At 36.9% G+C, this 27,412-nt stretch overlaps 2 protein-coding genes across 2 annotated transcripts in view; both read right to left on the bottom strand.

Moving 5' to 3' along the window:
• The window catches only part of BCL2L1 (BCL2 like 1), an 871,182-nt gene that overhangs the window by 535,839 nt on the left and 307,931 nt on the right, over positions 1 to 27,412 (bottom strand). The gene's annotated exons all lie outside the window — the stretch shown is intronic.
• On the bottom strand, positions 5,398 to 7,269 carry DEFB127 (defensin beta 127). The gene is given in 2 exon segments (XM_012534075.1): positions 5,398 to 5,651; positions 7,221 to 7,269. Coding segments are annotated over 2 exon segments (303 nt in total).

Genomic DNA, 27,412 nt, shown 5'->3' with positions numbered 1-27,412 from the left:
CTGGCAGGACTTTATGAAGCAAAGGGAACATTAATAGGAGTTGACATTGCATTATTGGAAGGTATAATGAGTGTGCCATGGCAAAAAAAGGTAGTTTATTAAAGTTTCTCATAAATGTTTTTATGTCATTATATATGTGTATATATATGATTTCTTCCTAACTGAGCTATATTAAATTCTCCTTTTATGCTGGGTAGTGTTTCCTGACAACTTATGTCCTGGTTGGATTCTACAAATTTTTGTCCACTTTTTTCCTTTTCCAAAATTCCGGTCTTGTATCCAGTTCAAAGATTTTATCCTTCCACCTCCCTGTGCAGGCTAGAACTATAACTCTAGTGGCTTGAAATGGAGGAAGGGACATCTGACTCTAGGACACTTTCCCCTCTAAGACTGCCTCATGTGATTGTTGTTTTCAACCCATTATTGCACACAAGATCACACACATTCAGAACTTGCACATATTCACTGACATGCTTAGGCACACTTTAGCCCCCAGTCCTGACTGCATCCCAGGAGTTTTCTGAGGTCACTTCTTTCATTCACTCACTGTTTCCTCAGGCTTGATTCCCAACATGCCCTCCAGACTTGGAACCTAATGTGATTGCCTCACCTGGGGGGTGGGAGTGAATGAGGATTGCGTGTGCTGACCACATGGTATGCATCCTGGCATCCAGGTTGTGTAGGAGTGCAGTTAACACTGCTGTCTGCCAGGCTCTGGAAAGCTCCTTCAGTCAGAGGAGGCAAGAGGCCATGTTCATGCAGCAGCAGCAGCTTCCTGGTTCTTAGTGACACAGGCGCTGACTGCTGCATTAGCATACTGGGTAGCAGTGTGCTGGTGTTGGCTTGTACTGAGTACATAGAGCCCACTGTGAGCATCTCTTTCCAACTCCATATTCAGTGACTTCACATTATAGCTTGAAATAAACTACGTGGGAGATTTTACACAAGGAAATTAGCAAATACTTTAAATCAGGTCCGCATCCCCACCTTGGGAGCTGGTTTATCAGTGCACTGTGGTTGTTCAGATTGTGCAATAAAGTACTAACATTTTTTTTAACTTGATGAAAAATGACTTTTTTTGTGGTTCACTTTATTAACCAGTAGGGAAACTGTTGGTCATATTGGTCAGCCTTGGTGCAGGCAATAAAGAGACACATTGTCTGTAGGTTTTCTCATAGATAGATATTGAATGTTTCAAACACTTTTCCTGCATTTATTTAGAGGCTGTACATTATTGAGATAAAAAGCCTAAATTTTTAAAAAGAAAATTAAATGCAAGTAAAGCAGGAGGAAGGTGATGATTAAGAGGAGAACAAAACGTTGAGAAATATAAGGAGAGAAGAGTGTTGAAATCCCCAAATATAATTGAGGATTTCTCTATTTCTCTATTTTAGTTCCACCAGTTTTTATTTTGAAGTTCTATTCTTAGCTGCATTCACATTTAGTGAATATATTTTCTTGGCAAATTAACTTCTTTATGTCCCTCTTTATCCTTGCTAATATTCCTTGTTTTGCAATCTACCTTGCCCAGTATTAATATAGCCACTTCAGCTTTATTTTAATTAATGTTATATGTAATTAAAAAAATTTTATCTACATTTTTTTTAATATTTAAAGAGCTTTTTTGGTAGTCAGCAAATAGTTAGGCCTTCTTTTTTAATGCAATCTTTTTTTTTTTGTTTGTTTGCTTGTTTGCAGTACGCGGGCCTCTCACTCTTGTGGCCTCTCCCGTTGCGGAGCACAGGCTCTGGACGCACAGGCCCAGTGGCCATGGCTCACAGGCCCAGCCACTCCGCGGCATGTGGGATCTTCCTGGACCGGGGCATGAACCCATGTCCCCTGCCTTGGCAGGCGGACTCTCAACCACTGAGCCACCAGGGAAGCCCTGTGCAAAAGCTTTTAAGTTTCATTAGGTCCCATTTGTTTATTTTTGTTTTTATTTCCATTTCTCTAGGAGGTGGGTCCAAAAGGATCTTGCTGTGATTTAGGTCATAGAGTGTTCTGCTATGACATAAATCACAGCAGAACACTCTATGTCATAAATGTCAGTTTTAAGTCACATAAAAGTTCATGTCAAGACAGAGGATCATAATGAAAACAAACTGTATGAAGGACAAGTGTGTAAACGTTTCTGTGTATGATATGTTGTTTGTTTTAAGTTTTGATGTTTAGTTGATTTTGTTTACATAGAATTAAAGCAACATTACTGTATTTGTAATTACAATTGAGAAAATTTCATGGTCAATATTTGTCCCCATAGTCCTCATGTAATCTAAGTTCTATTTATGTACTCTTATCTAAGAAAAATGAGAAGGTTTTTAATATAATAATGAACATACTATATGCTAAAAATTTGTGGGATATTGCTAAAGCTTTGTAGAGAGGGAAATCTATAGCTTTAAAATGTTCATGTATGTGGGGCTTCCCTGTTGGCACAGTGGTTGAGAATCTGCCTGCCAATGCAGTGGACATGGGTTCGAGCCCTGGTCTGGGAAGGTCCCACATGCCACAGAGAAACTAGGCCCGGGTGTCACAACTACTAAGCCTGCACTCTAGAGCCCATGAGCCACCACTACTGAAGCCCGTGGGCCTAGATCCCGTGCTCCGCAACAAGAGAAGCCACTGCAATGAGAAGCCTGTGCACTGCAACGAAGAGTAGACCCCGCTCACTGCAACTAGAGAAAAAGCGCGTGTGCAGTAACGAAGACCCAACGCAGCCAAAAATAAAAAAATAAACAAATTTTTAAAAATGCTCATGTATGAAATGAAGAAAGGCTAAAAATAAGAGAGGTAAACATCATCTAACAATGTTAGAAAAAAGGGCATATTAAAACTAACAAAGTAGAAATAAGACATATTACACATTTAAAACAGGTGATTTTATTGCATGTGAAGTTGTTTGAAAAATAAGTGAAAATAAAAACATTAATAAAGACATTAAAGAAATGGAAACTAAACAAAAATTAATAAAGAAAATTTGGTTTTTGTAAAGACTTATCAAATTAAGTGAATAGTGAGACATCAAGAAAAAAGCGAAGACACAAACAATGGTGAAATGAAAAAGTAGACATCACTATATATCTTACAGACATTAAAAAGAAAAAGAAGACTTTACAAATTATTTTAGGGAAATACATTTGAAAATCTTAACAAAATGGGAAAAATAATAAAGCAAAAATACAAAAGCTAACTAAAAGAAATAGAAAATGAGAATTGTCCTTTAAGTCTTCAAGAAACAACCTATAATTTGTATACTTCCTATAAAGAGTTGAATCTTAGTTGATTCTATCAAATGTTTAATGACGGTATAATACGAAGGCTCTTGGATAAATAGGAAAACAGAGACTCCTGCCAAATTGATTTTGTGTTTAGTTTTTTAATTTAAATAAACTTTTAATTTTAGAACAGTTTTCTATCTATAGAAAAGTAATACAAAGATAATACAGAGAGCTCCTGTATACTCCTCATCCAGTTTCCCTTATTGTTAACATCTTATAAGACCATGATGCCTTTGTCACAGTTAAGTACATTGTTATTAACTAAGCTCTGCCCTTATTATAATAGTTTTTCTTTAACCTCCTTTTCCTGTTTTAGGAGACCATGCAGAATATCACATTACCTTTAGTTGTCATGTCTCTTTATCTTCCTCTGGTCTGTTACAGTTTCTCAGAAATTTCTTGTTTTTGATGAGTTTGACAGTTTTGAGGAGTATTGGTCAGATATTTTGCAGAATGCCACTCAGTTTGGGTTTTTCTCATTGTTAAACTGGGTTATGGGTTTTGGGGAGGAAGACGACAAAGGTGAAATGCCATTTGCATCACATCACATGTTCAGGCTATCCATATGATTTTTCCATAAACTCTAAAACATGATTTTATGAGGTTTACCCATTGTAAAGTGACCCTTTTGCTCCTTTCCGTAGTCTACTCTTTGGAAGGAAGTCACTAAGCACAGCCCATATTCAAGGGAGAGGGAGGTGAAGCCCCACCTCCTTGGGGAAGAAGTATTTACATAAATTACTTGGAATTCTTCTGTACAGAAAATCTGTCTCTTCTCATCCATTTATTTATTTATTTATTCATATCAGTATGGACTCATGGATGTTCACTTCTACCTTGTATTATAATCTAATGTTATGTTATTTATCTTACTGCTCAAATTGTCCCCATTTTGGTCATTTAAAGCTCTTTCAAAGTGACTCCTATGTCCCATTAATATGCGCCATCCTTCTGATTTTTTTTAACATCTTCATTGGAGTATACTTGCTTTACAATGGTGTGTTAGCATCCTTCTGATTTTTAAAGCGTGTCCTTACTTTATGGCACTACGAGACACTTTAGGCTCATCTTGTATATTCCCCTGCCCCAGCCCTAGGACAGGAGATAAGAGGATAATTAAGAGAACACATACCATAAATTCATGATGGATACTACAGTGGTGAAATAATATAAGAAACAAAACTGAAAAATAAGTGTGAAAAGTAGTTGGAAAGAAAATTTTCATGTTAATCACATCCAAAAGGTATAATTTTAAGAATTAGGTTGAGTATATAAATGGATAGTCATTATGTCATCTTGCATAGCAAGACAGCAATAAAATCTCATACAATACTGCAATTCAGACCAGTTCCTAGGTCCTTTACATTTCCTCCAAACACCTAAGGGCTCCAGTCACCTCAGTAAAGGATGCGTTACTAGCGGTAACACATTAAACAACGACAACAGCAAAGAAACAACTAAAAACTTTGTCTTGGAGTTACATATTTATGTCTGCCTCCACCTTATATGGTGAGCTCCATAACAGTGGACTGTTATTCTTGTCTATCTTCCCAGCTCACTGCTTTTACACAGGAACTAAAGAAATTAGACTTCCCCATAGTTCAACTTTGGGTACTCTATTCTTAAACCAAACAAAATGCATGTATATTCTCCTAAAATGTCCTGTCTTTTCTAATTTCCTTCCATTTGTTGATTTCATCTTTTTCACTCAAAGTATCTTCTCTACTAACACTCACCTGTTGAAATCCTACACATTTCACAAGGCACAACTTTAATCCTAAACTCACTCACATATTTTTGTGAATACTCAACTTCATATTTCCCTCTCCTGAATTACAGGTCTACTTTCCTGAGTTTCTCCTTCCAGTCTTCCATGTTATAGATTTTTTAGTGTACTGGTTGTATCCCCTTTTCAAGGGGAGGTTCTGAGTTGTCCTTATCAATTCATCATTTGATATATTGAATGTTCAACCTCTGGTTAAAGAGTAATGAGTCAGAAAACTGGCAATGAGATTTATTAGACTGAGATCTAGGAACAAGAAGGGACAGGATGTGGACCTCTTCACCTCAGTTTATTGGAATAGGTTGAGAAATAAACTAACAGAAAATTGTGCTTGATTTATGTAAACGTTTTGTTGGAGTTTGTATAATTCTGTTCATCTGCATAATACTCTTGTGGAAAAGTAAATGCATATGTCACTTGCTTTGGACGAGGTGGTCTGGTAATTTTTTTACGTGCTTCCAGTTCCATGATATTGAGGCAACAATATCTCCCATTTTCACATAGTACTTCACGTATTTGTGTTGTTTTGCATATTTTCCTGCAGAATCCTCGTATGTATTCACCTCAGCATTTCTTAAGTTGTTTGGTTACTGTGCACATAAAGAACAATAGGCCAAGGTCACTGTTTGAAACAAAAGGCAACTTTAGTCATAGGGAAGACAGAGAATGTTTGTAGGGATAAAGTATATGGGAGACCCAGAGAACATATACCAGTAATATTCCACAGAGGATTCTCCAAGAGGGTGAACTTCAGTGTTTATGTCTAACTGATCACTCATATTTTATTCCTCTAAGGTTTTGGGCTTCCATCCTACATCTGATGGACTTCGCCAAGAGCAACAGATCTTATTTGGGAAAATAAAGGAGCTGAATCCTTGATTTCAGGCTATGGATCTATGCTCCATCTGAGAACCTCAGAAAATCTGCCTCTATTTGAATGCTTCCAGAGTACTACTTCCCTACCACTGCTTGGAATACAATAATTTGTTACTAGGTATTTATGTCTGAATCAAACTCTGCTCTTGGGTTCATACTTGCTACCATGGTCAAGAATGACTTTTTTTTTGGTCCAGTCAGATATTTTTACCCTCAACTTTCTTCCTCCCCCATTACTTCTCCGTATTGTACATTTTTGTCAATGCATATCTTCTTTTGGCTTCTATGTCATCACAACAATCTTGGGTTTGTTTTATCCCTCTATGACCTCTCATTCTCTTTCTATCTCCAGAGGAAAGAATTTCTCCAGACCTTTGCTCACCTTGATATGTCTACTTTAGTGATCCTAAATATTTTCAATAATCTAAGAGTTTAGGATGTTCACATTTTGGCTTCGGCGCTTGTACTATCCTCTGGAATAAACCCCAGAGGATGAGACTGAGAACAAAGACGCAGCCTCCAACACCAGGTTCTAGAGATTCCTTTGATTCTTAGGAGTTTAAGGGGCTACAGATAGACCATTATTATTTCTATAATAAGGGACAAATATAAGGGGTCTGATTTTGAAAGAGGAAAGGAAGCTAATTTTTAAGTTTTTAGTATGTGCCAAGCCCTGTGCTAGATGTTTTACACGTTTTTGTCATTTAATAAATCCCCTATGAGCCAGGTGTCATTATCCCCACAAATGAGGAAATTAAGGCTCAGCCAGTCTTCACCTTTTATCCAAAGTCGATAAACTAGTAGATGTTGAAGGCATGTTTCTAAAACCTGAATCCAAAGTTTGTTCTCCTTCCACTGTTCACACACTGTAGTAAAATAGATTAAAATATATCTACAGTATGAGATTGGAAGAAAATATGGCTGGGTGCCAGAGTAAAATCTGTATCCAAAGAAATAAGGGCATCCCCAGATATTGGTCTTATGTCTTTCTGTAATGAGTCCTTCTCAGAGGAAATTATGACCTATTTCAGCTCTATGAATACTCCTTTTTTAAAAACAGTAGCATAGTAGAAGGGCTCAGGAAGAGGGAATTTCTGATGACATTGGATGGACTTCAGCCATCCTTAGGGCCCTATCTCTTCCTACTGTGAATTATAAAATTCTCTTGGGTTCTTGAAAGTACTCCATCCATTGTTGATTTGAGTGAGCCCCTGGAAGGCAGCTACGCTCACCTCTATAAAACCAACGTGGTCTGAGTCAGCCCTTGGAAATCTCTGGATTACCTGTGAAGATCTGGAACAGCAGAATTGCAATGATCAGGAGGAGCCTCATGGCCAGGCTTCCAAGAGGAGGTGACAGCCAAGGCTCTTTGTCCACTATGTCATCTCCCTCAGAGACTTAGATTCTTATGCACTGAACCAGAACAGATGCTATGATACAAAGCGTGTCCCTAAACTTCTGAACTGTGGACTTTTTATCACGTGGGCAGGCACAGGAAATATGTTTACCCACTTTACCCACACATGGAATTCAGAGACACAGTGTGTTCCATCCCATCACACCTGATGCCATTCTGTAGGCTGTAGACTGCTGGTGAGAAAACTCTGTGCTTTCTCTACTTTGGCTGTCTGCTCAGATAGACCAAGGTAGACATGTAGTCACTTCTAGGAATGAATAAGGAAATAGAATAAATGAAGCCTATTCCATTGACTGCATTCAGCTAAGTCTAGGTCTCTAGGTATTGTGTCTATCACTTCAACCAGTCCAAATGGTAGCCGATTTTTATTCTTATATCCTAGCTAAATTTACAGACAAGCGATATACAATGATGGAAGATTAATAGGATGACTACAATAAAATTTTCATTTAGAAATAGCAAAAAGGGGAGAAAATACAGAGCTAACATAGCATAAAGCATCATCCTGATGGACCAAAATAACAATGGTTTATTTCCTGCCAGTGTAGAGAATTCTTTAGTTAGTTTGTATCTTTCTGGTCTGCTCTCTGGGAAGATTTGCTTGTCCATTGATTTCAGTGGACATATCTTGGAGGAGGTTGGGAGAAAATTCTTCTGGGGATTGTTCTACTTTGACAACACATTTCTTATTAATGCAGGTTTAGGAAACTATGTGAATGATTTTGTTACTCAGGCTTTGATTTCTATGGCATTATACTCCTTTTGAAAGATTATCGGAAGACTAATAGACTTTCCTTTGAATTGCTTTCAGTCATTTTCATGTCTAAGACCAATCCAGAAATCCGTTTGAATCAAGGCAGCTCATTTTAGATCCAAACCAGGACACTAATATCATCTATGGAATAAGCTTTTGGAGATTATACTGTCTCTATCACCTTAATTTAACAACCTCTCACTCTGGCTCTGGCTGTGAGCAGTTCAATACAATAACCTCTGGACAGTGTAGATGAACTAGTTGAGATTGATTACCATAAATTTACATAGTATCAATGTATTTTTTGTGTAATGCCACCAGCAACATTTGTCTATCTAAATACAGAAATGTACACAACAGATAGTCAGGTCAATACAGGTTTGTGGTGTGCCCAAGGACTTAAATGACTAAAAGAAGAGGAACAGAAGAGTTCTAGTTATTGAAGTAAATCATGGACTCTATTCTAGATAGGATGAGAAATACAAAGAGGGTAGGGCTGAAAAATTGATCTTTGAGTTTTGAAGATGAAAGAGTTTATTTATATTAACAAAATGTATTGCCTCTACAATGAGGAGAACATTCTATATCTAACCTGCACTGTCTTCTTCACCAACTCTTGGATTAGAAAACTCACATTCCTTTGTCCCACAGATAACATTAAAAGAACATCTTAGAAAAAATTGTGTCTATTTGCTCCCACTTCAGTAATGTGTGTGTGCTTGCATGTGTGCATGCATATGTATATGTGTATGTCTATTCTATCCCCTGCTGCCATAGAGTCTATGAGCCTGGAAAATCTCCTAGATTGATCCCATAAAGTAGGGAGTAGGTGTTCCCATGAGTAAGATGGATGAATAAAGAACATGATGTTTCTTAAAGAGGAAGAAATCACTAATCAGTACTTATTGCTAAATCCAAGGACCTCAAAGTCCACCGGCAGTTTTAAAAGTACAGATTGTTTTAGTATATTACTTATAAAAGGATGTAAGTGTGATAAATTTCTGGATAACTCACCCACCAGGCTCTATTGAGTTGAGGAGTTGAGAGCAAATTATTTATTTAAGTGGGTCAGGCAGGAAGCATGTTTATTTGAAAGTTTTTTGTTTTATTTTCCTTTTAATGTCAACTAAAAACGGTATTTAAAAATAGTTTTATCGTGTAGCTTGTACACTATTAACAAGAATCTGGAAATACAAAACAAAAGAGAAGGAACAAAATAACGAGTAGCATTACTACTATCTAAAGAAAACATCTGGGAACACATTGTATACTATTCTAAATTTTTTCTTTAGCTGAATTAAAATTGCTTTATTGTTTATCCCAGATATCCGCTTATGGGATTTTCCTGATTCATAGGAAGGTTGTAGTAAAACTGTCTCAAACTTCCACCAATTGCATGACTTTTGAAAGCCTAGGGTCTTTCAAACCTTTGCTAATTCCAGAGATGTTTACATTGTCAGGGATACACTGGCCTTCAGAATTCTCTGTCTTCATAGGTTAACTCTGATTTGCACAATATCCACCCTCCCTGATGCAAAACTCTTCTTTAACTTCTAACAAAAATCAAATCATATACTAAGCATTTTGGAATTTAGCAGAATTTATACAAGACTCTAGGAAGCAGGGCTACTGAGAAGGTGATCACTTGGCAGTAACACAAATAACTTTCAATAGGACCAGAAGACATCATTGAACTATTTTTTTAACCTGACAGCTTTATTGTCATTTTTTAATTTAAAAAAATTTATGAAGCTCTTCCTTCCTTCCTTCCTTCCTCCATCCTTCCTTCCTTCCTTCTTTCATTCCTTCCTTCCTCCTCCCTCCCTCTTCCTTCCTCTTTCTTTCTTTCTTTCTTTCTTTTCCTTCTTTCTTATTGAAGTATAATTGACTTACAATATTATATTAGTTTCAGGTGTACAACATAGTGATTTGATATTTTTGTACATTACAAAATGATCACTGTGATAAGTTTAGTTACCATTTGGCACCAAAGTTACTACCATATTATCCTCTAGTCTGTACATTACATCCCTGTGACTTACTTATTTTATAATTGGAAGTTTGTACCTCTTTTTTTTGTGTGTGGTACGCGGGCCTCTCACTGCTGTGGCCTCTCCCGCTGCGGAGCACAGGCTCCGAACGTGCAGGCTCAGCGGCCATGGCTCACGGGCCCAGCCGCTCCGTGGCATGTGGGATTTTCCTGGACTGGGGCACGAACCTGCGTCCCCTGCATCGGCAGGCGGACTCTCAACCACTGCACCACCAGGGAAGCCCGGAAGTTTGTACCTCTTAATCTCCCTCACTGATTTCACTAATCACCTCAACTCTCTCCCCCTCTGGCAACCAATAGTTTGTTCTTTGTATCTGAGTTTGTTTCTGTTTTGTTAGGTTTGTCCATTTGTTTTTTAGATTCCACATATGAGCAAAATCATAGGTATTTGTCTTTCTCTGTCTGATTTATTTCACTTAGCATAATACCCTCTAGGCCCATCTGGCTTGTTGCAAATGGTAAGATTTCATTGCTTATTATGGCTGAGTAATATTCCTTTGTATAGATATACCACTTCTTCTTTATCCATCGATTTATTAATAAACACTTAAGTTGCTTCTATATCTTGGCTATTGTAAATAATTTTGCAAATAATCCTGTAAATAATGAAAATAGGGGTGCATATATCTTTTTGAATTAGTGTTTTTTTTTCCTTTTAAAAATGCCCAGAAGTGGAATTGCTGGATTGTATGGTAGTTCTATTTTTAATTTTTGAGGAATCTCCATACTGTTTTCCATAGTGGCTACACAAATTTATATTCCCACCAATAGGAAACAAAGGTTCCCTTTACTCCATATCTTAGCCAACACTCATTATTATCTATTTGATAATACCCTTTCTGACATCTGGTGTCTTATTGTGGTTTCAATTTGCATTTCCCTGATGATAGCGTTGTTGAGCATCTTTTCCTGTGTCTGTTGGCCATCTGTATGTTTTCTTTGGGAAAGTGTCTATTCAGGTCCTCTGCTCAATTTTTAATCAGGTTTTTTTTTTTTTTGGTTGAGTTGTATGAGTTCTTTATATATTTTGAAAGTTAATCCCTTATTGGATATATGATTTGTAAATATCTTATCCAATCGGTAGGTTGTCCTTTTGTTTTGTTGATAGCTTCCTTTGCAGTGCAAGAGATTTTTAGTTTGATGTAGTCCCATCTGTTTATTTTTACTTTTGTTTCCCTTGCCTGAGGAGACATATCCAGAAATTATTGCTAAGACCAATGCCAAAGAGAGTACCGCCTATGTTTTCTTCTAGGAGTTTCATAGTTTCAGGTTTACATCCAAACCTTCATTTTGAGTACATTTTTAAAATATGGTGTGAGATAGCGTTTCTATAGTTTCATTCTTTTGTGACTGTCCAGTTTTCCAAACACCATTTGTTGAAGAGACTATTCTTGCTCCACGGTATGTTCTGTGCTCCTTTGTCATAAATTGTCCATATATTTGTGGATTTATTTATGGGATAACAACTCAGTTCCATTGATCTAGGCATCTATATTTCTCTCTGCCAATACCATGCTGGTTTTTTTTGTTTTTTTTTTAAACTTTTTTTTTGCGGTACGCGGGCCTCTCACTGTTGTGGCCTCTCCCGTTGCAGAGCACAGGCTCCAGACGCACAGGCTCAGCGGCCATGGCTCACAGGCCCAGCCACTCCACGGCATGTGGGATCTTCCCAGACCCGGGGCACAAACCCGCGTCCCCTGCATCAGCAGGTGGACTCTCAACCACTGTGCCACCAGGGAAGCTCTACCATGCTGTTTTGTTTTTTTTTTTTATGAAAGAAAAAGAATATTCATTTATTTTTAATGACTTATTGGAACAAATACCTATAGATATCATTATATATATGATATATAAATTAATTATACAATATATCATGTATTAATTATTAAAACATACTCTGGTAAATATTATATATTCAATATGAACCAGGAGGAAAGGGGGCAGGGCACAACCTTTAAAAGAATTACATAGCCCGAGGACACAACATAAACTGATTAGAACAAAATAGGTCCAAGATGGCGGACGAGTCTACTTCCACTAGACCTTGAGCCTCAGTATACACTCATTGTAACACATCAGCAAGCTAAGCGACACACCCACAGGTGCCACGACAGTTCCAAGGATGACCATAAAGGTCAAAAAGTGGGCGGTGGCTCAATTCCTAGAAATCCCCACCCCTTCCCCAAAATAGCTGGAATACTCCTCCCACTCATCAGCATATGAAATTACTCACCCCTATAAAACTAACAACCCCATACCCTGGTGCTGCCCTCGCCTTCTTTTTTTTTTTTTATTTTTTTATTTTTTTTTATAGGTATACCTGGATTTAATTCTCACTTCTACCGCTTGGTAGCTGGGTAGCCTTAGGCAAGTTTCATACCTCCCTGAAATTTACTTAATTCAGTCTGTAAAATGGCATAATAACTTATTATAGCATCCTTTTAGGAATTTTAAATCAGTTCTTGAAATAAAAGTACACAATATATAGACAAGTATGGATTCCTCAATAGATGTTTGACCTTTCATTTCTCCAGTATCCCACCCGCATCAAATAAAGAAAAATACTTTTTAAAATTCACGAATATTTCATTGTTGTAAAGTTAAAGCCATAAAAATAATCAAATGGCCTACTATCATCCCGTTAGAAGAAGAAAAAAAAAAGGTGTTCATGAGAGTTCCATATTAGAATACAAGTTTTCCTTAGGCACCTGTTTATGTATGCTATTCTGCTCTTTACAATAAATAATTAAATTTAAAAGACTTAATTCCTCACTTTTAAGACCTTATTAGTTTACAAATTACATATTGACCTATGCTAAATTTTATACCGACCCATGCTAATGAATTCAGTACAGAAAACAAAAAACACTGCACTCAAGCAAACTACATATATATATATATATATATATATATATATATATAACTTATATGAGAATTGCTACTCCAGCTTTCTTTTGGTTTCCATTTGCATGAAATACCTTTTTCCATCCCCTTACTTTCAGTCTGTATGTGTCTCTAGGTCTGAAGTGGGTCTCTTGTAGACAGCAAATATATGGGTCTTGTTTTTGTATCCATTCAGCCAATCTGTGTCTTTTGGTGGGAGCATTTAGTCCATTTACATTTAAGGTAATTATCGATATGTGTGTTCCCATTCCCATTTTCTTAATTGTTTGGGGTTTGTTATTGTAGGTCTTTTCCTTCTTTTGTGTTTCTTGCCTAGAGAAGTTCCTTTAGCAGTTGTTGTAGAGCTGGTTTGGTGGTGCTGAACTCTCTCAGCTTTTGCTTGTCTGTAAAGGTTTTAATTTCTCCATCAAATCTGAATGAGATCCTTGCTGGGTAGAGTAATCTTGGTTGCAGGTTTTTCTCCTTCAACACTTTCAATATGTCCTGCCACTCCCTTCTGGCTTGCAGAGTTTCTGCTGAAAGATCAGCTGTTAACCTTATGGGGATTCCCTTGTGTGTTATTTGTTGTTTTTCCCTTGCTGCTTTTAATATGTTTTCTTTGTATTTAATTTTTGACAGTTTGATTAATATGTGTCTTGGCGTATTTCTCCTTGGATTTATCCTGTATGGGACTCTCTGTGCTTCCTGGACTTGATTAACTATTTCCTTTCCCATATTAGGGAAGTTTTCAACTATAATCTCTTCAAATATTTTCTCAGTCCCTTTCTTTTTCTCTTCTTCTTCTGGAACCCCTATAATTCGAATGTTGGTGCGTTTAATGTTGTCCCAGAGGTCTCTGAGACTGTCCTCAGTTCTTTTCATTCTTTTTTCTTTATTCTGCTCTGCAGTAGTTATTTCCACTATTTTATCTTCCAGGTCACTTATCCGTTCTTCTGCCTCAGTTATTCTGCTATTGATCCCATCTAGAGTACTTTTAATTTCATTTATTGTGTTGTTCATCGTTGCTTGTTTCATCTTTAGTTCTTCTAGGTCCTTGTTAACTGATTCTTGCATTTTGTCCATTCTATTTTCCATTCTATCTCCAAGATTTCGGATCAACCTTACTATCATTATTCTGAATTCTTTTTCCGGTAGACTGCCTATTTCCTCTTCATTTGTTAGGTCTGGTGGGTTTTTATCTTGCTCCTTCATCTGCTGTGTGTTTTTCTGTCTTTTCATTTTGCTTATCTTACTGTGTTTGTGGTCTCCTTTTTTGCAGGCTGAAGGTTCGTAGTTCCTGTTGTTTTTTGTGTCTGTCCCCAGTGGCTAAGGTTGGTTCAGTGGGTTGTGTCGGCTTCCTGGTGGAGGGTACTAGTGCCTGTGTTCTGGTGGATGAGGCTGGATCTTGTCTTTCTGGTGGGCAGGTCCACGTCTGGTGGTGTGTTTTGGGGTGTCTGTAGACTTATTATGATTTGGGGCAGCCTCTCTGCTAATGGGTGGGGTTGTGTTCCTGTCTTGCTAGTTGTTTGGCATAGGATGTCCAGCACTGTAGCTTGCTGGTCGTTGAGTGAAGCTGGGTGCTGGCGTTGAGATGGAGATCTCTCGGAGATTTTTGCTGTTTGATATTATGTGCAGCTGGGAGGCCTCTTGTGGACCAGTGTCCTGAAGTTGGCTCTCCCACCTCAGAGGCACAGCACTGACTCCTGGCTGCAGCACCAAGAGCCTTTCATCCACAGGGCTCCTTAATTTGGGATGATTCGTTGACTATTCAGGTATTCCACAGATGCAGGGTATATCAAGTTGATTGTGGAGCTTTAATCCGCTGCTTCTGAGGCTGCTGGGAGAGATTTCCCTTTCTCTTCTTTGTTCTCACAGTTCCCAGGGGCTCAGCTTTGGATTTGGCCCCGCCTGTGCGTGTAGGTCGCCGGAGGGCGTCTGTTCTTTGCTCAGACAGGACGGGGTTAAAGGAGCCGCTGATTCGGAGGCTCTGGCTCACTCAGGCCGGGGGGTAGGGAGGGTCACGGAGTGTGGGGCGGGCCTGCAGTGGCAGAGGCCGGCGTGACGTTGCAGCCTGAGGCGCGCCGTGCGATCTCCCGGGCGAGTTGTCCCTGGATCCCGGGACCCTGGCAGTGGCGGGCTGCACAGGCTCCCCGGAAGGGCGTGTGGCTAGTGACCTGTGTTCGCACACAGGCCTCGTGGTGGCGGCAGCAGCGGCCTTAGCGTCTCATGTCTGTCTCTGGGCTCCGCACTTTTAGCCGCGGCTCGTGCCGGTCCCTGGAGCTCTCTCAAGCAGCGTTCTTAATCCCCTCTCCTCGTGTACCAGGAAACAAAGAGGGACGTAAAAGTCTCTTGCCTCTTCGGCAGGTCCAGACTTTTCCCCGGACTCTCTCCCGGCTAGCCGCGGTGCACTAACGCCCTGCAGGCTGTGTTCACGCCGCCAACCTCAGTCCTCTCCCGGCGCTCCGACAAAAGCCGGAGCCTCAGCTCCCAGTCCCGCCCGCCCCGGCGGGCGAGCAGAAAAGCCTCTCGGCTGGTGAGTTCCGGTCGGCCCGATCCTCTGCGCTGGAATCTGTCCGCTTTGCCCTCCGCACCCCTGTTGCTGTGCTCTCCTCCGCGGCTCCCAAGCTCCCCCACTCCGCCTCCCGAAGTCTCCACCCGCGAAGGGGCTTCCTAGTGTGTGGACACTTTTCCTCCTTCACAGCTCTCTCCCGCTGGTGCAGGACCCGTCCCTATCCTTTTGTCTCTGTTTAGTTTTTTCTTTTGCTCTAACCAGGTACGTGGGGGGTTCCTTGCCTTTTGGGAGGTCTGAGGTCTTCTGCCAGCGTTCAGTAGGTGCTCCGTAGGAGTTGTTCCACGCGTAGATGTATTTCTGGTGTATCTGTGGGGAGGAAGGTGATCTCCGCGTCTTCCTCTTCCGCCATCTTCCCGGAAGTCCTCCTACCATGCTGTTTTGATTACTATAACTTTGTAATATAGGAATTTTAAATCAGGAAGTGGAATACCTTCAGCTTTGTTCTTTTTTCTCAGGATTGCTTTTGCTTTGGGGGACTACTGTGGTTCCATATACATTCTAGAATTTTTTGTCCTATTTCTGTGAAAAAAGTCCTTGGGATTTTGATAGGGATTTCATTGAATCTGTAGATTGCTTTAGGTAATATGGACATTCTTATCCTGTTAACTCTTCCCATCCATGAGCATGGAATATATTTTAATTTATTTTTGTCCTCTTAATTTCTTTCAACAATATCTTTTCATTTATTTTTGTCCTCTTAATTTCTTTCAACAATATCTTTTTTTTTTAGGTTTCAATTTTGTTTTTATTTTTATTTTTTAAACATCTTTATTGGAATATAATTGGTTTACAATGGTGTGTTAGTTTCTGCTGTATAACAAAGTGAATCAGCTATACATATACATATATTCCAATTTCTCCTCCCTCTTGCATCACCCTCCCAACCTCCCTATCACACCCATCTAGGTGGACAAAAAGCACTGAGCTGATCTCCCTGTGCTATGCAGCTACTTCCCACTAGCTATCTATTTTACATTTGGTAGTGTATATATGTTCATGCCACTCTCTCACTTCGTCCCAGCTTACCCTTACCCCTCCCTGTGTCCTCAAGCCCGTTCTTACATGTGCGTCTTTATTCCTGTCCTGCCCCTAGGTTCTTCATAAGCTTTTTATTTATTTTTTTAGATTCCATATATATGTGTTAGCATATGGTGTTTGTTTTTCTCTTTCTGACTTACTTCACTCTGTATGACAGACTCTAGGTCCATCCACCTCACTACAAATAATTCAATTTCATGTCTTTTTATGGCTGAGTAATATTCCATTGCATATATGTGCCACATCTTCTTTATCCATTCATCTGTTGGTGGACACTTAGGTTGCTTCCATATCCTGGCTATTGTAAATAGAGCTGCAATGAATATTGCGGTACATGATTCTTTTTGAATTATGGTGCTCTCAGGGTATATGTCCAGTAGTGGGATTGCTGGATCATATGGTAATTCTATTTTTAGGTTTTTAAGGAACTTCCATACTGTTCTCCATAGTGACTGTATAAATTGACATTCCCACCAACAGTGCAAGAGCGTTCCCTTTTCTCCACACCCTCTCCAGCATTTATTGTTTGTAGATTTTAAAATTTATTTATTTTTGGCTGCATTGGGTCTTTGCTGCTGCATGCAGGCTCCCTCCAGTTGCGGCAAGCGGGGGCAAGTGCAACAGGCTTCTCATTGCAGTGGCCTCTCCCGCCGCAGAGAATGGGCTCTAGGCATGCAGGCTCAGCAGTCATGGCCCATGGGCTCAGGAGTTGTGGCTCGTGGGCTCCAGAGTGCAGGCTCAGTAGCTGTGGCGCACGGGCCCAGCTGCTCTGCGGCATGTGGGATCTTCCCAGACCAGGGCTTGAACCCATGTCCCCTGCACTGGCAGGTGGATTCTTAACCACTGTGCCACCAGGGAAGCCCTGTAGATTTTTTGATGATGGCCATTCTGACTGGTGTGAGATGATATCTCACTGTAGTTTTGACTTGCTTTTCTCTAATGATTAATGATGTTGAGCATTCTTTCATGTGTTTATTGGCAATCTGTATATCTTCTTTGGAGAAATGTCTATTTAGGTCTTCTGCCCATTTGTGGATTGGGTTGTTTGTTTTTTGATATTGAGCTGTATGAGCTGCTTGTAAATTTTGGAGATTAATCCTTTGTCAGTTGTTTCATTTGCAAATATTTTCTCCCTTTCTGAGGATTGTCTTTTCGTCTTGTTTATGTTTTCCATTGCTGTGCAAAAGCTTTTAAGTTTCATTAGGTCCCATTTGTTTATTTTTGTTTTTATTTCCATTTCTCTAGGAGGTGGGTCAAAAAGGATCTTGCTGTGATTTATGTCATAGAGTGTTCTGCCTATATTTTCCTCTAACAGTTTTATAGTGTCTGACCTTACATTTAGGTTTTTAATCCATTTTGAATTTATTTTTGTGTATGGTGTTAGGGAGTATTCTAATTTCATTCTTTTACATGTAGCTGTCAGTTTTCCCGGCACCACTTTTTGAAGAGGTTGTCTTTTCTCCATTGTATATGGTTGCCTCCTTTATGAAAAATAAGGTGACCATATGTGCATGGGTTTATCTCTGGGCTTTCTAACCTGTTCCATTGATCTATATTTCTGTTTTTGTGCCAGTACCATACTGTCTTGATTACTGTAGCTTTGTAGTATTGTCTGAAGTCCAGGAGCCTGATTCCTCCAGATACATTTTTGTTTCTCAAGATTGCTTTGGCTATTCAGGGTCTTTTGTGTTTCCATACAAATTGTAAAATTTTTTTGTTCTAATTCTGTGAAAAATGCAATTAGTAATTTGATAGGGATTGCATTGAATCTGTAGATTGCTTTGAATAGTATAGTCATTTTCACAATGTTGAACCCCCCAATCCAAGAACATTTTATATCTCTCCATCTGTTTGTATCATCTTTAATTTCTTTCATCAGTGTCTTATAGTTTTCTGAGTGCAGGTCTTTTACCTCCTTGCGGTAGGTTTATTCCTAGGTATTTTATTCTTTTTGTTGCAATGGTAAATGGGAGTGTTTCCATAATTTCTCTTTCAGGCTTTTCATCATTAGTGTATAGGAATGCAAAAGTTTTCTGTGCACTAATTTTGTATCCTCCTACTTTACCAAAGTAAAGTGTATGATCTTTTTTTTTTTTTTTTTTTTTTGCAGTACGCGAGCATCTCACTGTTGTGGCCTCTCCCGTTGCGGAGCACAGGCTCGGGACACGCAGGCTCAGCGGCCATGGCTCACAGGGCCAGCCGCTCCGCAGTATGTGTGATCTTCCCAGACCAGAGCACGAACCTGTGTCCCCTGCATCAGTTGGCGGACTCTCAACCAGTGCACCACCAGGGAAGCCCAGTGTATGATCTTTTTAACATGTTGTTGGATTCGTTTTGCTAGTATTTTGTTGAGGATTTTTGCTTCTATTTTCATCAGTGATATTGGTCTGTAATTTTCTTTTTTTGTAATGTCTTTTTCTGGTTTTGGTATTTGGGTGATGGTAGCCTCATAGAATGCACTTGGGAGTGTTTCTTCCTCTGAAATTTTTTGGAATAGTTTCAGAAGGATAGGTGTTAACTTTTAAATGTTTGATAGCATTTGCCTGTGAAGCCATCTGTTCCTGGACTTTTGTTTGTTGGAAGTTTCTTTGTTTTTTTTTTGTTTTTTTTTTTTGCTGTACACGGGCCTCTCACTGTTGTGGCCCCTCCCGTTGCGGTGCACAGGCTCCAGACGCACAGGCTCAGCGGCCATGGCTCATGGGCCCAGCTGCTCCGCGGCATGTGGGATCCTCCCGGACCAGGGCACGAACCCGTGTCCCCTGCATCGGCAGGCGGACTCTCAACCACTGCACCACCAGGGAAGCCCGGAAGTTTCTTAATTACAGTTTTAATTTCAGTTCTTGTGATTGGTCTGTTCATATTTTCTATTTCTTCTCGGTTCAGTCTTGGAAGATTGTACCTTTCTAAGGATTTGTCCATTTTCTAGGTGGTCCATTTTATTAGCGAATATTTGCTTGCAATAGTCTCTTATGGTCCACTGAATCTCTGTTTTGTCAGTTGTAACTTCTCCTTTTTCATTTCTAATTTTATTGAGTTGAGTCCTCTTCCTTTTTTTTCTTGATGAGTCTGGCTAAATGTTTACCAATTTTGTTTATCTTCTCAAAGAACCAACTTTTAATTTCATTGTTTTTTGCTAATGCTTTCTTCATCTCTATTTCTTTTATTTCTGCTCTGATCTTTATGATTTCTTTCCTTCTAATAACTTTGGGTTTTGTTTGTTTTTGTTTCTCTAGTTGCTTTAGGTATAAGGTTAGGTTGTTTATTTGAAATTTTTCTTGTTTCCTGAGGCAATATTTTATAGCTATAAACTTCCCTCTTAGAACTGCTTTTGTTGCATCCCATAGATTTTGGATCATTGTGTTCTCATTTTTATTTGTCTCTATGTATTTTTTGATTTCTTCTGTGTTCCATTGGTTGTTTAGTAACATATTTTGTAGCCTCCATGTGTTTGGTTTTTTTACATAGTTTTTTTCCTGTAATTGTTTTTTAATGTCATATCATTGTTGTTGGAAAAGATGTTTGATAGTATTTAAGTTTTCTTAAATTTACAAAGACTTGATTAGTGGTCCAAGATGTGATCTATTTTGGAGAACGTTCCATGCACACTTGAGAAGAATGTGTATTCTGCTGCTTTCAGAGGGAATGTCCTATAAATATCAATTAAGTCTATCTGGCTAGTGTGTCATTTAAGACTTGTGTTTCCTTATTGCTTTTCTGTCTGGATGATCTGTCTGTTGGTGTAACAGGGGGGTTAAGGTCCCCCACTATTATTGTGTTACTGTCAACTTTCCCTTTATAGCTGTTAGCATCTAGTGTGTCAAAATTTAGTAAAATATCAAGTAATCATACTTCACTTGTCTGTACATGTATTATACTTCAACAAAGAATTAAAAGTGAGTGTGAATTCATGAATTTTTATATCAACAAAAAATGAGAGAATTCATTACCTGTGACCCTGCATAAAAAGAAATATTTAAGGGAATTCTTTAGGTAGTAAGAAATAGAGAAAAAAGAGACATAGAAATGCAGGAAAGAATAAGAATACTGTGTTAATAAATATAGTATGTACAAGAATACTAGTGTTTAAGTATATTAAACTTACAATATAGAATAACAATAAGACTACAATTAAGGTGTCCTAATGTTGTATTATATGGGAAGGTGTAAAGATATTTTATCAGTTGCTTATAAGTCATGGATACATGTTATACTCACAGGGTAAATATTTAAAGAATACTAAAAGGTTATATAACTAATTAGTTAATACAAGGGAAAATGGAAAAATGTCTTAAAAGAGTAATCTAAAAGAAGTAAGAAGATAAGAGGAATAAAAACAAGTAAGTCAAATAGAAAAAACCAGTAGTATAGTAGTTATAAATCAACTGTATCAATTCTTACATCAAAGGTAAGTAGAATAAATATTCCTATAAAGAGGCTATGTCTATAAGGTTGAATAAAGACAAAACTCCATACTGCTTAAGAGACATACTTTAAAGAAAACTTTGAAAGTAAAACAAAAGAAAACAATACTCTGGTGTATCTATGTTAATGCCAGAACAAAGTACACTTTAAGCCACAAAACATTACTTGTGATAAAAAGAGGAAAAAAACATTAATATAAATGGGGAAAATAAACTAGACTCTATCACAATTTAAAGTCCATATGTATCTAACAATATGGCTGTAAAATATCTATAGAAAACCCCACAAGGACCAAAAGAAGAAGTAGAAAATTCAAAATTATAATGAGTTTTTAGTACATCTCTCTACAGTTGATAGAATAATTAAGGTAGAAAAGCACAGTAGATCTGAACAATGTGATTAAGAAACTTTACCTAACCGGCATATAAAACACTCAGTAATGATATAATTAATCTTTTATTGAAGGACATATGGTACATTATCAAGTGACCATATGCTTGGCCATACATTAAGCCAATCTCAACAATTTCCAGTGATTAAAATTAAATAAAAAGCGGGCTTCCCTGGTGGCACAGTGGTTGAGAGTCCGCCTACCGATGCAGGGGACACGGGTTCGTGCCCCGGTCCGGGAAGATCCCACATGCTGTGGAGCGGCTAGGCCCGTGAGCCATGGCCACTGAGCCTGCGCGTCTGGAGCCTGTGCTCCACAATGGGAGAGGCCACAACAGTGAGAGGCTCGTGTACCGCAAAAAAAAAAAAAAAAAAAAAATTAAATAAAAAGCTAATTGGTTTAAAGGATGTACATCATCTGTGTATTCTCTGATCAAAATGGAATGATGTTTGAAATAAAAAATAAGAAAATAACTAGAAAATACCCAATTACCTGGAAATGAAAAATTTATTTCTACATAATTCATGTGCTAAAGAAGTTACAATTGATAAACATTTTGTACTGAATACTAATGAATCCACAACACATAAAAACGTGCAGAACACAGCTAAAAGAGTACCTTAGAGGAAAATTAAAAGTTTTTATTAAATGCAAATCCTGGGGAAAAGGTGGAAAAATCAATAATCTGAGTTTCCTTTTCAAGGGGCCAGAAAAAAAAAAACAAAAAATAAAAATTAAAAAAAAAACAACTGCAGCAAATTAAATTCACGAAATGTGGGGGAAATAAAAGATAAAATTAGAAATGAAGGAATAGCAGAAACACAACTGAGAATAATCAATAAAGTCAATTTTTTAAATAAAGAATAAAATTGATAGTTCCTTAGTAAGACTGATTATAAAACAGGGATAAAATTTCAAATAAGTATAATGAAAATTAGGGTCTCAGTAAAGATACTTCAAACATTTGAAGATTTAAAACAAATTTAAGAAAAATTTTACATTAAGAAACTGACAATTTAGATGAAATAGGTAATTTCTTCAAAAAAACAATTTAAGAAAACTGTGAGAAGGAAAATATAAAATCTTAATACTCCAATGTATTTTAAATAAATTAAATGCATTATCGAGACCTTTTCCAAAGAGATAACCTAATCCAAGATGGCCAGTTAATTTTTTTTTTTTTTTTTTTTTTTTTTGTGGTACGCGGGCCTCTCACTGTTGTGGCCTCTTCTGTTGCAGAGCACAGGCTCCGGACGCACAGGCTCAACGGCCATGGCTCACGGGTCCAGCCACTCCGCGGCATGTGGGATCCTCCCAGACTGGGTCACGAACCCATGTCCCCTGCATCGGCAGGCAAACTCTCAACCACTGTGCCACCAGGGAAGCCCGGCCAGTTAATTTTTTAAAAATCTTTAAGGAAGCAATATTGCTAATCTCACACAAAGAGTTTCACAGACTATGAAAAGAGGAAGTATTCTCTAACTTCTTTATGAGGACAGCATAATATTAATACTAAAACCTGTCAATAATATTATAAGAATAGGCCATTTAAAACTCATTTTTTATCAACCTAGGACCAAAGGTTGTAAACAAAATATTGACAAATCAAAACAACCTGTATATAAAAAGAATAATACATCATCATTAAAAAGGGTTTATTCCTTGAGTATATCACTTAATATTTAAAAATTAATTAATGCAATTCAATACTTTAAATGAAAAAAGAGAAATATGTTGTGATTATCTCAAAAGATGTAGCTCAAGCATTAAAAAATTTCAATAGCAATTCATGATGAAATATCTCTTAAAGTAAGAATAGAAGGGGAACTTTTTAGTCTGGTAAGGAATAGCTTAAAATAATGTAAGGCATAATACTTCATGGTTAACTACTCAAAGTTTTTCCTTGATATCAAGATCATTCAAGAATTATATTGGGGATACTATGTTATGTAATAATACAATAAAAATAATTTAAAAGCATATGTTTGGAAAGATAGAGACAAATCTTTCATAGTTTCTTTAACAACATGGTTATATATACAGAAAATACAAAAGAATTTGAAATTATTAGAATTTAAAAGTGAATTTTGTAAGGTTGCTAGATATAAGATCATTATAAAATAATCAACCTGTTTTACGTATCAGCAACAAAAAATAGAAAATGAATTTTTTATAAAAACACAATTTATAATGGCTTCAAAACCATGAAATTCCCAAGAACAAATCTAACAAGATGTGTTCTAAATTTATATACTGAAAACAACAATTATTTTGAGAGGAATATAAAAAGACCCCCCAAAATGGGGTATATAATTTGTTCATGAATTAAAACATTCAGTATTGCAAAGATAAGTTATTCAAATGGACTTGTCTAATCGTGTGTGTGTATTTGTGTGTGTGTGTGTGTGTTCCTGTGTGTGTGTGTGTGTGTGTGTGTGAAAGACATTGCGGGGGGAGAGAGAGAGAGAGAGGGAAAATGGTTGTTCAGGAATAAAGAGAAATAGAAAAATAAATATTTTTATTTATATTTATTTTTATTTATAAAATATAAATATTTTTATTTATATTTAAATATAAAAATAAATAAATAAAAATCAATATTACACAAAAACAAATTGCAAGTGGTGACCATAATTTCAGTAATATTAATATTTACATTACATTTTAGTGGATTAAGCACTCCACCTGAAAAGTAAATATTTGAATTTCATAAAAAGGCATGATCCTAGTATGTACTGTCTAAAAGAACATAGATATATCTTATCAAGATAGATAACAATTGGAGACAAACAGTTTTGCATGGAAAAAGCTATACTATGCAAAGAGTAAGAATTAGAAAGCTGGAGTGGCTATATTAATATCAGACATAATCGACTCTAAGACAACGAGTGTTTACTAGAGATAATGAAAACCATTTACTAATGATGAAATCCATCAGACAGACATGAAGTAGCTGATAACAGATCCGAAAAATACATGAAGTAAAAATTGACAAAACTAAATTGAAAATAGACAAATCCAAGTTCATGGTTGGAAATTTTATCATTCACTGACAATTACTGATAGAATAATTAGACAAAAATTCAATCAGAACATAACAAATCTGAATAATACTATTAGCCACCTCAACTTAATTAATATTTATTGAACTTTACATCAAACAGCTGCAGAATACACATTCTTTTCACGTACACATGGAATCTTCACGGAGACAGATGGTGATCCTTAAACTAAGTTCTTTAAGTGTAAAAATATTGCAGTAGAAATAAGTTAAAAATGTTATCCAGAAAAAATTTCATAATTAAGTTGGAAATCAATAAAAATAAGGTAAGAAAAACACAAAATATTTTGAAACAAAACAACATACTTCTGGGCTTCCCTGGTGGCGCAGTGGTTAAGAATCCACCTGCCAATGCAGGGGACATGGGTTCGAGCCCTGGTCCGGGAAGATCCCACATGCTGCGGAGCAGCTAAGCCCATGCGCCACAACTACTGAGCCTGTGCTGTAGAGCCCGCGTGCCACAACTACTGAAGCCCGTGTGCCTAGAGCCCGTGCTCTGCAACAAGAGAAGTCATCGCAATGAGAAGCCCGTGCACTGCAACGAAGAGTAGCCTCTGCTCACCGCAACTAGAGAAAGCCCGTGCACAGCAACAAAAGACCCAACGCAGCCAAGGTAAATAAACAAATAAATAATAAAAAACAAAACAAAACAAAACCCAAAAAAAAACATACTTCTAAGTAAGCCATGTGTTAAATATATCATAATAAATATAATATTAATATATTTTATATTTATATAAATATATATAAATATAATATAAATTATCATAAGGATAATTTACATATGTTTTGAACTAAATGATAATGAAATATCAAACATAAACAACTTATTAAAATGTGTAGAATATAGCTATTACTGTGCTTAGAGGGAAATTTATAACTGTAGATGCATGTATCATCAAAGAACGGTTTAAAAACAAAGATCTAATTTTTCTACCTAAAGAATGAAGAAAAAAGACAACCAAATTACATTCAAGGTAAGTTGAAAGAAGGAACTAATAAATACATGGCCATAAATCAATGAAATAGAAAACAGAAAAATAAGAAAATTAGCAAAAGAGAAATTAAGAAAATTAAGCTTAATTTGCTTTGAGCAAATTAAGAAAATTAACATTGCCCTAGCAAGACTGATCAAGAAAAATTTCTTGTTTCAGGAATTAAAGAAAGGTTATTATTATAGATCATATCAACATTAAAAGGATACTGAAAGTATTATTAATCACTTTATGTCAATACATTTGACATGAGATGAAACGTCAAGTTGTTTGAAAGACAAATATGACCAGAAAAAAGATTAAATAGAAAATCAGAACAGTTCATATCTGTTTAAGAATATGAGTAAATTTTCCAAAATCTCAAAAATAAAACTCTAGCCCCAGATAATTCAACTAGTGATTCATATCAAACATTTAAGGAAGATTTTCTCATGAAATTTTAAAGAAAAGATAAGAAGAGGAAACACTTCTTAACTTGTTTCATGTAGCCATCGTAACATATACCAAAATCTGACAAAGACAACATGAAAACTACCGATAAATATCCCTTATAATCATAGACAGTCATCTTAAACTGGTATTAGTAAATAAATTCAAGCAATATGGAAATAATACAATGCACCAATGCTTAGTAGGTTTTTTGCTGGGAAGGAAAGGATATAGAATTGTTTATAGCATTTCCTTCTCATTTTGATCTCTGCAGTTTCTACAGTGCTATCTCTTGTTCCATTCCTCATATTGAAAATTTGTGTTGAAATTGCTAGAAGTTTGCCAATTGTATTGATCTTTTCAAAAAAGCAGCTTTTTGTTCCATTGATTTTCTTTACAGTTTTTCTGTTTTCAATTTCATTCATTTCTACTCCTGTCTTTATTACATCCTTTATTCTCCTTGCTCTAGGTTTAATTTGCTCTACTTTTCCTAATCTCTTCAGATGAGAGCGTAGATGAATGATTTGACACATTTCCTCTTTTGTAATGTAAGCATTTCATACTCTAAATTTCCCCTTGAGCACCTATTTAGAACAAATTCTGAACAAGTTGAATTTTCATTTTTGTTCACTTAAGTGTGTATTTTATTTCCCTTGAGATTTTCTCTTTTCCTAGAAGTGTGTTGTGTAGTTTCTAAGTGTTTGGAGATTTTCCTGTTTTGTTTCTGTTATTGATTTCTAGTCAGATTCCATTATGGTCAATCATACAGGGAACAAACTCTGTATGATTTTCAATTCTTTCTAATTAGTTGAGGCTGTTTTATGGCCTAGGATATAGTCTGTCTTGGTATAAGGTTCATGGGAACTTGAAAGAAATTCTTATTCTGCTGTAGTTGGGTAGAGTGCCCTATAAAGGCACTTGCAACTTTGCTGTTTGGAGCACACACATTAGGATTGCTCTGTCTTCTTGGTGTATTTGCCCTTTTATCATTAAGTAATGACGTCTATAATCCTGATAATTTTCTTTGCTCTGAAGTCAACTTTATCTGATATTAATACAGTCACTCCTGCTATATTTTGATTAATGTCTGCATGGTCTATTTTCCCCATTCTTTTACTTACAACCTACTTATATCATTATATTTGATGTGAGTATCTTGTAGGCAACTTATATTTGGTGTTATTTTTAAATACTCTCTGACAATCTCCATTTCTGTGTATTTAGATCATTTAAATTTAAATATAATAATTTAAATGTAATTACTTATATGTTAAGGATTAAATATTTTTGTATTATTTTGTTTCCCTTTTTTCCTCTGTCTTCTTTTTCCTGTGAGTTACTTGGACATTATTTATAATATCATTTTGATATATCTAAAGTATTTTTTAGTGTACATCTTAACATAGGTTTTATAGGGTTTGCTCTCAGTATTACGTTTATATCCACAGTTAATCAGCTTACTG

The sequence above is a fragment of the Orcinus orca genome, chromosome 16, assembly GCF_937001465.1.
Source record: "Orcinus orca chromosome 16, mOrcOrc1.1, whole genome shotgun sequence".
NCBI classification, from domain to species: Eukaryota; Metazoa; Chordata; class Mammalia; order Artiodactyla; family Delphinidae; genus Orcinus; species Orcinus orca.
This window is presented reverse-complemented; position numbering and strand designations above follow the sequence as displayed.